Source organism: Antedon bifida, chromosome 2, assembly GCF_963402885.1.
Source record: "Antedon bifida chromosome 2, ecAntBifi1.1, whole genome shotgun sequence".
Classification (NCBI taxonomy): Eukaryota; Metazoa; Echinodermata; class Crinoidea; order Comatulida; family Antedonidae; genus Antedon; species Antedon bifida.
The window spans coordinates 9,303,014-9,318,657 of NC_136227.1; the positions used below are offsets into that span (position 1 = coordinate 9,303,014).

Here is a 15,644-nt window from a genome sequence, read left to right on the forward strand (position 1 = left end):
GAATATCTTGCTTTCCACTGCTCTATGTCCATCAACAAGTAATTAATTTTTTTTCAACCACTTATTAGAACTTTTTCCATCCACTAGTAAGAAAGAAAAGCCTACACAGATTGAATAATTTTATAATGTATTTTGTGTTTTACCTTTTTTATTCCTCTTTTTAATAAATCTATTTATAGCACATGGAATTGTTTTCAAGATTCTTGGACAAAAATGATTTAAGGGTATTGATGTTTTTTGTCCAAGAAATAGAACCCCCTGGCTTTGGTGAGTATTTGTGTATATAATCAATTTAGTACATAAAGGGTTTGTTTGACAGAATGTGGGAGATTTTTAAAGTGGTGAATGGAAAGAGACAGCGAGAGGCCTCAATTGACTCTTTTATTCCTATACTAGAGTGAAAACATGGAAAAGAAGTAATAATGTACAGTGGAATCTCCCAAATACTGACCACCTAGTAAATGTGATTTTCTTGCTGAACATATTTTAGTGAAACCAAATCATGAATTCCATTCCATTGTCAGTCTGGAAGAAAAATTATACTGTATATATGATTGAAAATGTTCATCTGGTTTGTAGTAATAAGTTATTAGAAATGTTCTTTTTTTCAAACCAACAATTAGTATGTAAACTAACCTTGACAGTATTTTGTAATCTTTGATCCAAACTGTTTGACGATTGTAGTTAGTGGGAAAGATAGACGGGTTGTGTGGAAATAGTTTAATGATGATTAATTATATTTTGTTTAGACTCTGGGGAGAAGCCTTGGTCTTCCTAAAGGAACCAAGATGCAAGGTATTATCGTATTACCGTACCCATGCCAACTCGTACCCAACTTGGCTAACCCATACCCAAATAATTGGTCAACTCGTACCCACTTTGGCTAACCCGTACCCAAACCAACCCGTACCCATGCCAACCCGTACCCATGCCAACTCGTACCTAAATATTTGGCTTACTCGTACCCAAGTAGTATTTGGCTTACTCGTACCCATTATTATTATTATAAACTAGTGGTATGCTTTTGCCATATGAATATTTAAATTGTTTTTTTATTTTACAGGTCTCGGTGAAATGTGTGCTAATAAAAATGACCATTGATTTGATTGTAAACTTCGTTTAATTAGGCATATATTTGTTAACATTTATTTAAATGTAGTATTATTATTATTTTTATTCTTATCATCTAATTATCTTCCCTGATTACATTCAATCAAGTAATTATTATTTCTATTGTATTGGTATATTTAAAATTGGTTGAATTAACAACGCCCTGTTTTAAGCAAAAAGCCTGCAGGGCTATGGGGTCGAATTACTCGTAGATTTCGTGTTACGTGTTTTTGCTGCCCGTGATTAACCTTTTATTTATAAAAAAACACGCATTTATAGGGCGTCAAAGAGACGACTCAGTAATGACGTAAAATCGTTTTCCATATATTTTATTTATTAATAATTTAGTGAAATGATCATATACACGTACTGTAAGGCAATTAAACATTTTGGCAGATTTTCTTCTATAACTTAATAGCTACGTGTTTTTGCTGACTGGGGATTCCTCTTTTATATTAAAAAAAACGCATTTGTACGGGTCCATTTGTAAATTTGGGTACGAGTTGGTGGGTACGAGTTGGCATGGGTACGGGTTGACCTGTATTCCCTATTTCTAGGCTCCAACCAAGCCTAGGCCTAGGCTCTAACTTTAGTCTATATTAGGCCGAAGATTTTATACTAGCCGAAGGCTAGATTGCAAACTCCAATGTTATCGCAGTTCAAAAAGTGATTCTTCATGACGGCTGCAATCGACCAATCAGATATGCCCTATATATATATACCAGGGTCCCTGCCTATTATAGGCTATACGTAGTACGCACTACTATACGCCTGCTGTGATGAGCCTATCTGCGTGACCGTGAAAACGATACGCAACGCGGCGTGTTAAGCATATACAAAAAATGCTAGATTTACCAAGAAATTATTTAATTTTATAAAAACTTCACTGTGCTTTAACAAGAATATGTGTAGTAATTTATGTGGTCTTAATGTTAGATTATTATTTTTTATATTAAAATAATGTTTGGGTCATTCTTCAGTAAGTGTCTAATTTCAGGTTTATAAAAGATCAATTTTAAAACTTGATTTTTTAAATTTTAAAAGTTTATTCAGATACTGTAAACAGGCCCGTAGCCAGGGGGGGTTTTTATGGTTCGGGCGAACCCCCCTTTACAGCGAACCCCCCTTAACCGACTGCGAACCCCCATCCCCGACATGCTCAATACCTCACCCCATCTCTGAAAATCCTCCAAATACGTTCCCCACAGTACAAAAGGTTATTCGTAAATTGAAAAATTCGTAACTCGTTCGTGAATAACTCGATACCTTCTTCGCTATATAAAGCGTGGTTCCCACTAGAACGCAACGCTACTACGTATTGACGCAAAGTGCTGTATTGCGTAATCACAGGTGGGAACCGACGACGCAACAGCCCTGCAAACAGGTTTGATTTAATTTCCTCAACAAACTGCTGTAAATAATACGATATATTTAATAAATATAGGTAGAGCTTTAATAAGCATTGAATTTTCCTTCTCACACTAAGTGTGCTTTTTTCGGGGATTCCCCTAGACGTATACGTTCACATTGAACTTGAACGCAAAACAAAATACCGAGTGAATGATCAAACAATCGGCGGTTAAATAGTCTACGTGTGTGAGGAGGAGGACAAAAGTCGTTTTGCTCATTGGATGGTAGCATGCTGCATGAAAGTGTCTTTTCCGACCAATTAAGCGTAGTTTCCACTAGAACCCAACGCAGCGACGTATTGACGCAAACTGTATTGCGTAATCAAAAATGAGAACCGACGACGCAACAATGCTGCAAACATCGCAGGTTTGATTTCTCGCAGGCGGGAGCAAACACAATTATTGGAAGGGCATTTTGTTACGTTGTGTAGGTTGCGTCGCTAGTCGGAACCAAGCTTTAGAGGTGCTATTTATCATGAATGTTATGTGCGAGAGTACCATTTCCGGCCATCTAGGGGTGTCATTTAACAAAATTCGCTTCGCCCCCTCAGGGGGGCAGTGTCCCAAATACGTCCGAACCCCCCCTTGACAGATCCTGGCTACGGCCCTGGTAAATGGACATGTATTACATGGCAAGCGTATGTTTGGCGCAATCTTTATTATATATTTCGTATTTTATTGATATTTATAAATACATGGTTCCATGTTGCTGTCATATCCGTCACATTTATGGAACATACAAAGGTAGAAAAAATAACGGGTTAGGAGTTATAAAATTATTTCCATTATTAATTATTTGATACTATACAGTAATTTTTCTTGATTAATCAAAAAATGATTGTTTTAACATTTATTAATATGATGTTATACGTTCAAAAATATTTACTACTCCAAAAATTAATATATTTCAGAAAATAGTATGACTGTCAGGGGACTGTCACTGATGTTTTACAAAATTCTGTTTAAACTAATATTACTAACCATTGACATAGTAGAAGAATATTGTTTATATTTCAATTATACCACATAATTGCATTCATTACTAAAATATTTTAGGATTTAAAAGGATAAAATATCAATGTGACGGAGATGAAACCGTGACGGTTATGACAAACCTAAAATCATGTGATGGAAATGACTTTAAGATATGATTTGAATACATTTATTGACCAGAGTAAAGATATACAAAACAAAATGTACAAACAAAAAATCCCCTAGCAATAACAAAAAGTCATATCCGTGACTGGCCGTCATATCCGTCACAACGAAACATTGGGGAAAGTGACGGAGCTGAGATTTAATGCATGTAGAGATAAAATCGCATAAAATCATGATTAACTAACTTTTTACAATATTTTCATGAACAAAAGTCCTGTTAAAAATATTGAAGATGTATGTGGTTTTATGGGGTTGACTGAAACGTTTTATAAAAATTAACAATATCAATGTTATTATCTTTGGTTTATGTAATTAATTATATTTGGGGCATTCCACAGTATTTGGTCCGTGGGTTTAAAAATTTCATTTACTGATTTTGATGTAACTCTTGGCCATTTCTCAAAGTAGACATGTTGAAGTTTATTAAATAACATTTTTTTTATTTTTCTGATATTTGATTTTTTAAGTTATTGAATATTAAATATGAAAAAGTCATATTTGGCGTTACGGACGGGACATTTTTAATCCTATTTATTTCATAAACTATGCATATTATTACTGTTTTTTCAACAGATATAGTTACTTTATATCTCAATAATACATAATCAAGTATTTAATTAAAATTTTGTTGTTTATTAATTTCATACATCCATTTCAAATTCATAAATGTCCCGTCCGCGACGTTTTAGGCGGTTTTTTTACATTTATTTTAAAAGCAATGATGCAAAAATCTTGATATTTCATTTTCTCCTCCTGAGGACTATATCTCATTATATTATGAACAAATTTTTTTTTAATTTTAGATTTTTATGAAAATATCATATTTCAAAAATATATTGTTACGGACGGGACATTTTTGTTACGGACGGGACATATCATTTAAATCCTAATTATTTCACAAACCATGCATCTTTTGAACATTTTGTTGCCAGATATAGTTACTCTATGTCCCTATTATACATATTAAAGCATTTTATAACACATATTTTGTTTATTAAATTTCATATATACATTTCAAAATTCATAATTGTCCCATCCGCGACATTTTAATAGTAGTTTTATGGTGTTTTTTACATTTCAGTTAAAAGTATTGATACCACAATTTAATATTTTGTTTTCTCCTTTTAAAGGCCAGGTGCGGGCAAAAAATTTCTATTGATCATACATTCCAATAATTATCGATCTCCTATGTTTCATAATTTTTGAGATTTTATTTGTGTTACACGAGCTTGTTGAAAATAAGCACTTTCTTATCAGTGGGGGGATAGTTCAAATTACACAGTAAAATCTCTATTCTTTTGTACACAAATTTTGTAAATAGAGAGGCATTTTAAAAAGCTATAAAAAATAAACGGTGTGGTAAAAAATGTTATCAGATGACTAAATAGAGGTAATATAACTTGAAATTTACATTTCTGGTATTTTCATTCAACTACAGATTTTTATTTTCATGCTATAGCAAAAATTATCCACCGTATATCCACCATCTTTTTTTACCTTCTAGGGAGTCACCGGACATGTTATTACATTAGGTTAAACTACCTAACTACTGAAAAAAAGTCTTCCTGGTTTTTATGGCAGAATTTTGCCAAAATTTGTATTTGACCATATTAAGGGAAATTCATGTTTTTTCGTCTTGATTTCTGTTACAAATATTTGATTAATGTACAATTAACCAGATATTATATTTAAAATTCATGCCTGTACCTGAGCTTTAAAACTATATGCAATACATTATAAACAAATATTTTGAAACTTTTGGTGAAAATATCATATTCAAAAATATATTGATAACATTTTTCGTAGGCACGGGACAGACATTTTTGTTAAGGACGGGACATATCATTTAAATCCTTTTTATTTCATAATAAAACCATGCATCTTGTTAAGATTTTTGCCCATAAATATACTGCAGTTACTTTTTTTTCAAAGTAAGCTCCAATTATTCATAATAAAGTATATTGTTTATTAATTTCATACTTGCATAATTGTTACTTCTGAGACATTTCGATTGGGGTTTTTTCCTCACTTGTGTTTATTGAAGTAATGGCTTTAAAATTGTTATTTAATTCCTAATTTTAAATTTTAATTTTCAACTCCTAAGGATATTAAATTGCAATAGATTTAAACAAGTTTTTTAAAACTTGTATTTTTTTTTATTAAAAAAACATTACTACCAAAATGTATTGAATGTTACAGATGGGACATTTTTTTTAAAGATGTGATGACAATATTGTAAGAATGAAAAAGTGTTTTTGTACTGTAGGCTGAGAAGTACTGTACAAAGGTGTTAACTGTTGTTTATTAATCACAAAACATTGTGGTCTGTATTTAAAATAACAATCCACAAAAGAACAATACCTAAATCCAAAACAACATGACCAGTATGAATGGGAGTATTGGGTGTGGTCATCACTTTGTAGATTTCATTCTTTGGTGAATTTGCAACCAAGAACCTTTTATAAATCAGATACTAAATAATTAAGATTGAATTTTAATAGAAGTAGGCCTACAGTTATTAAATCCAAGCAAGGATAGAAGAAAATTTCAGATGCAACTTGGATCCACTAACAAATTCGGACGTCAAACGCCAACGCCAATTTTTAAAGATTCGCCTTAAATGTGTTAATATCTTGAAGTCTTGTTTAATATGCCAAGCATAACTTTTATATTAGTGTAAATAAATATTTTGATAACATTTTACAATATTGCTTCTCATTATAACTTTTCGAATAATTAATTTTATAAATAATATTTCATATTTATGAATTTTAATATTTTCACTTGACATAAACTTTTAAACAGTGTTTCAAAGGTTGAATTATATTATATTTTGATTTGTAAATAAAAGATTACATTGATGTAAAAAACTTATTTTTAAATTTTTTGAATAGCAAAATTATACAATTTTTTAACGTGGACAAAGTTGTCCTGTCCGCGACGTTAGAAATGTCCCGTCCGTAACGACAGATAAATCATATTTATTAATAAATTTGCAGTTCAATTTTTATACTTAACATTCAGTTATCTAAACCAACTATCTGGCAACATAATAATACAAAACAAATTTAAAATCTCTTTTAAATGAGGAGAAATATTACAATACGTAAACCTTCTCAAAAGTCATGTCCATTTGCCGTCCTGTCCGCGACGCATACAATTTTCATAAAAAAAATTTTTTTGTACAGTCTTTTTTCTTTTTTTGACTTTCATAATAAACATTGGCCATATATGTATACATTTATTCTACTTTGAATCTTGTATTCTTTTTTATTTCTAAGATATGTTTAGTTATATTCTCAAAAATGTCCCGTCCGTAACAAAAAAATACTGTGGAATGCCCCATTTACAATAATGTTGATTATGATATCAAGAGTCAAGAATTTTTAATTTTTAGGCCTAACTAAACTACTACCATATACTACAGTACTAGCCTAGGCTAGACTACACTAACTAGGGATACAAGTTATAGGCCTATAGCCTGGCAATGGTCTACGAGAAGGATAGGTCCAAGATAACGGGAAGAAATGGCCTACTTATAAAACTACTCTAGACATAACCCCTATACTATAGGCTATAGAATAGTATGGGTAAAGGGAATACTATTATTATAATTTCACCAGTGTACAAAAAGCTGTATAGCCTACAACAAACATCACATTATAAAATTTTATAGCATAATAAAATATAATGCACTATGTTAGATATCTCTATGTTAAACACAATTTTGAAAGTTGTCAACCTAATGCTTTTGTAGGCCTACTCATTAAAAAGGCATTACTGATTAACAGACGATCTGGGCCAAGGGACTCTCTCTCTCTGCCAAACAATTGCAATAGTAGACACAGAATGATATACAGTTACCAATTGACAAAATGTGGTGTTTTTTTTTAGCTTACGCCACCTTTATTAATCTAATAATTTTCTATCATATCTTTTTTAATCGCACGTAATGTCTACCAACCATTAATATTATAAACATTGTTTGCCGAGAACTTATTATAGGATGGCATACATCAACATTTTCCGATTGTATGTTAACATACGTGCATGTTTAAAAAATATTAATGTCAATACAATTATAAAAATGATCATCTATAATTCGTCAAAGTGGCGAATTAAATTCTAGTTATAAACTATAATGGAACAGATTTACAAACGATACACTTGGCTATCGGGCCGAATGTTAAGACTATCGGGCCCAACAATTAAGACCATCGGGCCCAAGGCCTAAGACAATCAGGCCAAACGTATAAACGATCGGGCACATAAAAAAAATAGGCCCAGATCGTCTCTATGATGGCCCCGATCATCCGTGGCCCCCGATCGTCCTTGGCCCCAATCGTCTGTTTACCATTACAAACCTCAGTCAAAATGATCATGTAACCCAACAGAAAACATTTTCATTTCATGAGTTAGTTTTTTTTTTCTCTTGATTCTTTTGCAAAATGTGGCCTGTAAAAAAAGGTGTTATAAATGAATATTATAACCAATGTCATTAAATTATTTGGTTTCCATAGCATCCAGTGAAAGTATACTGTTCTACATACCTACACTGAATCATACACTAAACATGTCAAAACCTCATAAGATTGGTCTTACGATTTTCGGTCTTGGAAGGGCCGGAATGATCCACTTACAGAATGCTGTCCGTAATCCAAGGGTGTGTTTGAAATGGATTGTTGAAGAAGATCTTGAGAAAGCTCTTAAGATAAGGGATGATTGCTTCTTGACAGACTCGGTGCAAATAGTAAAGGCAGATGAATCTAAGAAAGCATTGCAGGACAAGAGGTAATTTGTTAACCATCCGATGCCATGATAAGGAGCAATCGTATGTAGGTCTACAGTGTCTTATTAAGCTCTGTCTTGTGTGACAAACAAAAGTGATGTACCCATATATGGACATGATGATGCAATATCACTACCATATTTAAGCATATATCACTACCATTATTTGGCCACATCACACTTTTTTGTCAAACAATTTGATAGTGTACTAGACAGAGCTTTAAAATATTTGTTTATAATGTGTATTGGCACCATTGATTGTTAAAAACACTTTACATTAGTCCAGAGAAATGTACGGGCAGGCACTACAAAAAAAGTGCTGTTTTCAAACTAGATTTTAGAAGTGATGGTAAATAGGTCTCCTAGCTACGTCGATTTTTTACCCTTTGTGAAAAAGGAACCCCTATAAAAAGTCCTACCTATGGGTTTGATAAATGACAATACATCTAGCTCTACTTGTTTTGTTGTAGTAGTAGAATTAATTTATGTTTTTATATTGTTAGTGTGGAAGTTGTTATTGTGTGTACACCAACAGCCTATCATTCAGATATCATTCTAGCAGCTTTAAAAGAAGGTACGTGTCATTGATTTATACACTGGCTGCAATATCGACCTTTGTTTCATGATATAACTACGCAGCATGTTTCTCGAGCATGCACATGATGACATTGACTGGATATGTGCCACGTCATAAATATTTTTTAAGAGCAGGTACTGCAGTTATTCAACAGTCATATTAGTTACAGTAGTAACAAGATTTTTTTTTTATTATGGTCGTGAAGGCACCTTTAATTACTAAAGAATTGATTTTAAAAAGGAATGCAAAATCAAAATTTACAAAACACTCTACATACACATGATCATATTCTCCTATACAGAAATGAACTGTACAGAGAGAGAACAAATTTATAGAATATTTTCCAACGTAATCAGTCAGCTTTTTGTTAATTATTTTACAATTGGTGACGTGTTGACGTCTTTCTGAGCAGCTCTTGCAAACTTTTTGGTGTCGCTAAGAATGTAAAAATGTTTCACAATATCTTTCACAGGAAAGGCTGTGTTTTGTGAAAAACCAATTGCAATAGAAGAAGAGGTGGTACGAACATGTTACGCAGCTGCTAGGGAGTGTGGAAAGTTGTTATACTGTGCTCTTAACAGGTAATAATATTAGTTTATATTTTATATCGCTCCAAAAATGTACTTTCATCGCTAAACCAGTCATACTGTAACATTCAAATCGCGGCGAATGTACAAAATAGGTGGCGCTGTTGTATTTCAAAAGCAATAGTATAAAACAAAATATTTTCCGAATGCGAAAAGATTTTTTTTTTCGTACACGAAAATAAGTACTGTACGATCGTTTAATAGTGCGTACTATTGCACGCCATGTAACCCACATTCGTCCAAAAAAAATGACAGGAATTTATTTAGGTGTTATATAAAAACGTATATTAAATCTATCAAAATAGTATTTTTTAAAGAAAATCGGCTTGGCTTTAATATTATGATTCTGTACTCAAGCTGTTTAACCAATTTTCAGCTATTAAAAACAATTATCATAGAAGGAGATAGGTAAATGCGAAGCATCCTCGTAATATTGTGTGCAGGTATTTTTCAGCATCGACATCCATTAGACAGTGTATACCACGATCGGAAAACACCCCTATTTGGAGCAAATCGTTGAACCTCAATTCGTTTTAATCGTCAATAACTAATTATCTAACTCAACTTAATTAGTAAACAGGCTTACATAAGGTGGTTAAAATCAGTGCCGAACGTACGAACCAACTTTATATACCATCGAGTAAACATTCTAGAAGTAACGCGCAATTTATCGAATTTTGCCCTTACATAAATTTATATATAGAAGCCTATACATTTGTACAGGTCAAATGTTTGCCCTACATACTGATGTAATTGTATTGTGTAAAAAAAAACACATGTATAGCATGTTGATTGCATTTATGCCTATTATTATTGCATAATAAAAATGAATTAATTATTATTAAAACTACAGTATTATTATTATTTTCAGACGGTATGATCCATCAATGCGAGAAATTTATACACGTGTAAAATCCGGTGAAATAGGACAAGTTAGATCTATTAAAACTACAAGTAGAGACCATCCTCAGCCAACCACTGCCTTTTTAAAAATTTCAGGTTAGCTATTATTTATTGTGGTTACATTTTTTTTTCAGGCTTTAGCATAACAGAAGAAGAGAAGAGTTAATTAAAAACTTGGTGGTGACATAATAGTTATGCTGCCATTTTTTTTCACCCACCAGATCCTCACTCTCTAAGTATAAGATAAGGCTTTTAATGTATTGGTTCTGAAACCTCTGTTTTTGCTCCCTGGAAAGGTAGAAGTGGGAAGATGAGAATGGTGAGGGAAGGGCCTGCAAATTGAAAAATAATGCTGAACTTTACACTAATATTCATTATAATATTCACATTGCATTGTATAAAAATTAAGTATATCTGATACATGGTTTCTCTAAGGATTAGAGAATTCCAATTTGTTTACATTGAACACATTTTGTTGTAATAGGTGGTATATTCCACGACTGTGCTACACACGATATGGATATGATATGCTGGATTATGGGTGAAGCTCCCTCTACCATAGTGTGTCAAGCTCATTCATTTATTCCCGAGATAAGCGCCCTCAATGATGTGGATCAAGTCGGAATCATGATGAAATTTCCGAGTGGTGCTATTGCTCAAATCGATCTAAACCGTAATGCATATTATGGCTATGATCAGAGACTTGAGGTAAGGAGCCAATGCTCATTTGACCTTTGACATGAAACATGATTTGATAAATCCAATATGTAAAAAACAAAAACATTTAGTGGATATGTAGTGTCTAAGATGCAGGCTAGAAAAAAATTTCATTCAAATTTTCAATTAAATTTCATTTAAATACCACGCCTCTTTTTAAGGCCTGTATCTCAGAATTTACATATCATATTAATTTGGTTTTTTTTGTGTGTTTTGGTTAAATGACACTAAAATATCTATAAAATTAAATTAAATATGGTATTAAAACAATAATTAATCCTTGTCACTAAAAATACTTATAATATTCTAAATATTGTTTAATTATATTAATATATATATATTTAATTATTATAATTAAATGCAATAAAAAACACAAATATTTATAAATTTCTATAAAATATAATAGAAAAAATAATCTTTAAATCCAGTCTATAAAATTACTTGGTAATTTTTTTTAATTCAGTAAAAACAATAAACACCTGTCTGCCTATTCGATTATTACAATTTTTTTTTTACAAAAATGTAATCAAGGTGACTGGAGAGAGTTTTGCATTACAATAAAAATACAAATCTTTCTTTATTCTGGAAAAGCAATACATTTAAAGTACTGGTCTACCAAGATGGAAAATAAAATAAAAACAATGTTAGTATAAACAAAAACTATGTAAGATCAATAGAAATTATAAATATTTTTTAATTCAATTAGATTAGATTTTAGGTTAAAGCTCTTAACTATCAACTAGTTTGACAAAAAAGGTGTGATGTGTCCAAATATGGTAGTGATATGATGTCATCATGTCCATATATATGGGCACATCACATTATTTTGTCACATCAACTTTGATAGTATACACATAGTTTTAGTTTTTCATGATTTTTTTATATATGTACAGGAAAATTATTCCACAGGGTTGATGCTCTATAAATAAGTATTAGTTGATTGCTGTATAATTGCACAGATAGCATCCTACTGTAAATAGAGCTTCTAATTTGCGATGACCAAACTATGTCATAATACTGGTTCTTTGTGCCCATGCGGGATGTTGCGTTATATACTATGTGAGGGCGTGTGGCTCAGTGTGTTGGACTACTGATCGTGAGACCGAGGTTCAAATCCAACTCTCGCCGCATTGCTTGTATCCATAGGCAAGATACTTTACTTACGTTTGCCTCTCTCCACCCAGGTGTATAAATGGGTACCCGGTTAGATCAAGACACATTATTATTATTACTACTACTATGTCTATACTTACATTATAAACACTTTGTCATGTTGTTCTCAGGTTTTCGGTTCTAAAGGTATGCTGCAAACTGCGAATCAGTATCCCACGTCCGTAAGCGTCAATAATGAACATGGACTGTGCAATGGTGCGATTCAACGTTCGTTTCCAACTCGTTATAAGGATTCATACATTCTCGAATTTGAACACTTTTTAAATGTATTACAAGGTACGGTAAAAAAATAATTTATATATATTGTTTGAAGGTTTGCATGGCGAAATCAAATGTTGATATAAAGTTCGCGGTACATCTCAGGAGTAAGAATGCGCTCACTCCCGAGGATGATCAAAGCATATTGATCGAAACCTCGAGAAACTCCTCAGAACTAATATACGGAGTGTACCAAAAAACTTTATATCAACAAGGTACAGTAATAAAACAATTTAGAAAAAGATTCTATAAGGAAAAAATACCACATCAAAAAATGTTGACAACATTTAAACAAAGTATTTTGTAATTGATTGTAATTGTTTTGTTTTACAGGATTTGAGGCTTCCTTAGACGTCACTGAAGAACAATGTTTATTGGTAACTCGTCTAGCCGAGTCATGCGAAGAATCTCTCAAATCTGGCAAACTAATCAACTTCAAGATGGATTAGAATTCCGTTTCAGCCATCACTTAATTACCGTATATGACTGAGTATAATCTCATACTCAAGCATAATTCTACCCTCTGATCTAGACTGAATATGGACAAAAGACTTTGGTCAATTCTATCTGTGTTTAATCATAGAGATTATTATAGTGAACTATTATTTCTATGGTATAATTCCACTCCCTAATTTTTGCCAATACAATATACTTGGACATATATGGTTTATATTTTAAATCAGGGACACCCACCTTTAAAGTTTTCTACCCACCTTTAAACATTTGTAGGCCTTCGTAGTCTAATTTTAATAACCCACCCAAGAAACCTCACGTTACCAGAAAATGCCGTCCACAATTTGTTTACACATATCCTTTGAGTTCTCTGTTAAATGTCCTAAACCTTAATATTGGCAGTATAGTAATTTTATTATGGGAATATAGATCCTTTCAAAATTATTCTCCTGCATTAAACTACATTATTTTTAATTAAATAATTATTTTCGTTTCAGTTTTATGAGGCAGTCACTGCAATAGACAGTATGATAATAGCGAAGTAACCTTGCTAAATAATTTCATAAATAGGTTGATGCACTAACTGCAGTAGAATAAAGCAGTCCTTAAATAGAAACATAAAATAAAAAAACTTGAATTACATATGCTGCTGATTTTTGAAATTAAAAAAAAAATGTCTAAATAATTTTTTGTTGAATATGCCATTTTAATATACTTTTAACTTTTACCAAAAATCGAATAGTCTCTTTATAAGTGAAGTGTGGTAGTGAATAACTTGATTAAAATTACAAAATGGCCTATTTAAAATTTGATGTTTAGAGGACAATAAATTATCATTAATAAATAAATTATTTACTATATTTAATAACATTTTAAAACGATCGATAATAGAGTATTTTAAGCATAAATATATGTTTATTAGAATTAACAAATAAATGATTTAATATAATATAATTCATGACTAACTCCATGAATAGAGTATAAACAAAATGTATACTGTTGTAAATGTAATTTTAACAAATACAACTCACTATTTTAAAATAATCGATTATGACAATAATAAGTGTGTTATTATATTAAAATTAATTCAATATTAAGGGGAATATAAAAATTACAGTTTCAAAATCATTTGTTGTGTCAAATATATATAAAAAGGGAAAAAATGCTCTGGTGTATCTGTTTTTCATGTCTTAACAAAGTTATGTGTGGATAGAATCCAGATTTATTCATATGTGTAAAATAATATAAAATTATTTTGATGAAAAGCAACGTATTTATTATATACAGTACAATACCTTTCACAGGGCCATAAAACTGTGAGTGAACTCTGGAGTACAACAAACACCAGGGTTTTAACACCGGCGTTTGTGTAAACTCTGAAGTACAACACACACCATGGCCTTAATACCAGCGTTTTGTGTGGTATCCACAGTTACTAATGTGTGTGTAAACTCTGGTGTACAACACACACCAGGGCGTTAACACAGGCGTTTTGTGTAGTGTGCACACTGGTGTGTGAAAACTCTGGAGTACAACACACACCAGGGCGTTAACACAGGCGTTTTGTGTAGTGTGCACACTAGAGTGTGTAAACTCTGGTGTACAACACACACCAGGGCGTTAACACAGGCGTTTTGTGTAGTGTGCACACTAGAGTGTGTAAACTCTGGAGTACAACACACACCAGGGCGTTAACACAGGCGTTTTGTGTAGTGTGCACACTAGAGTGTGTAAACTCTGGAGTACAACACACACCAGGGCGTTAACACAGGCGTTTTGTGTAGTGTGCACACTGGTGTGTGTAAACTCTGGAGTACAACACACACCAGGGCGTTAACACAGGCGTTTTGTGTAGTGTGCACACTGGTGTGTGTAAACTCTGGAGTACAACACACACCAGGGCGTTAACACAGGCGTTTTGGGTAGTGTGCACACTAGAGTGTGTAAACTCTGGAGTACAACACACACCAGGGCGTTAACACAGGCGTTTTGTGTAGTGTGCACACTGGTGTGTGTAAACTCTGGAGTACAACACACACCAGGGCGTTAACACAGGCGTTTTGTGTAGTGTGCACACTGGTGTGTGTAAACTCTGGAGTACAACACACACCAGGGCGTTAACACAGGCGTTTTGGGTAGTGTGCACACTAGAGTGTGTAAACTCTGGAGTACAACACACACCAGGGCGCTAACACAGGCGTTTTGTGTAGTGTGCACACTAGAGTGTGTAAACTCTGGTGTACAACACACACGAGGGCGTCAACACAGGCGTTTTGTGTGGTATCCACACTGGTGTGTGTAAACTCTGTAGTATTGCTAGGCCTTGTTCAAAGGCTATACAGTAACTGTGTCAGACACCGATGGATTGCATTGAACACGTAAATATAACAAAAACAATAAATATATTAAACAAGTTAATTAAAAAGACTTGGAAGTAAGTGGATGACAACAAAAATGTGGAGAGATAACATCAAGAAATATTTGGGAAATTCAAACTTGAAACAAGTGTCA

At 32.7% G+C, this 15,644-nt stretch overlaps 1 protein-coding gene across 1 annotated transcript; it reads left to right on the forward strand.

Annotated features, from left to right (window-relative positions):
• Positions 1-258: 258 nt before the first annotated feature.
• Positions 259-14,343, forward strand: LOC144834997 (putative oxidoreductase YrbE). The gene is made up of 8 exons (XM_078690003.1): positions 259-267; positions 8,198-8,468; positions 8,969-9,039; positions 9,515-9,623; positions 10,501-10,628; positions 11,017-11,240; positions 12,533-12,698; positions 13,014-14,343. Exons 2-8 carry the CDS (start codon positions 8,251-8,253, stop codon positions 13,127-13,129), a joined length of 1,032 nt encoding a protein of 343 aa, XP_078546129.1. The 5' UTR covers positions 259-267; positions 8,198-8,250; the 3' UTR covers positions 13,130-14,343.
• Positions 14,344-15,644: the final 1,301 nt, after the last annotated feature.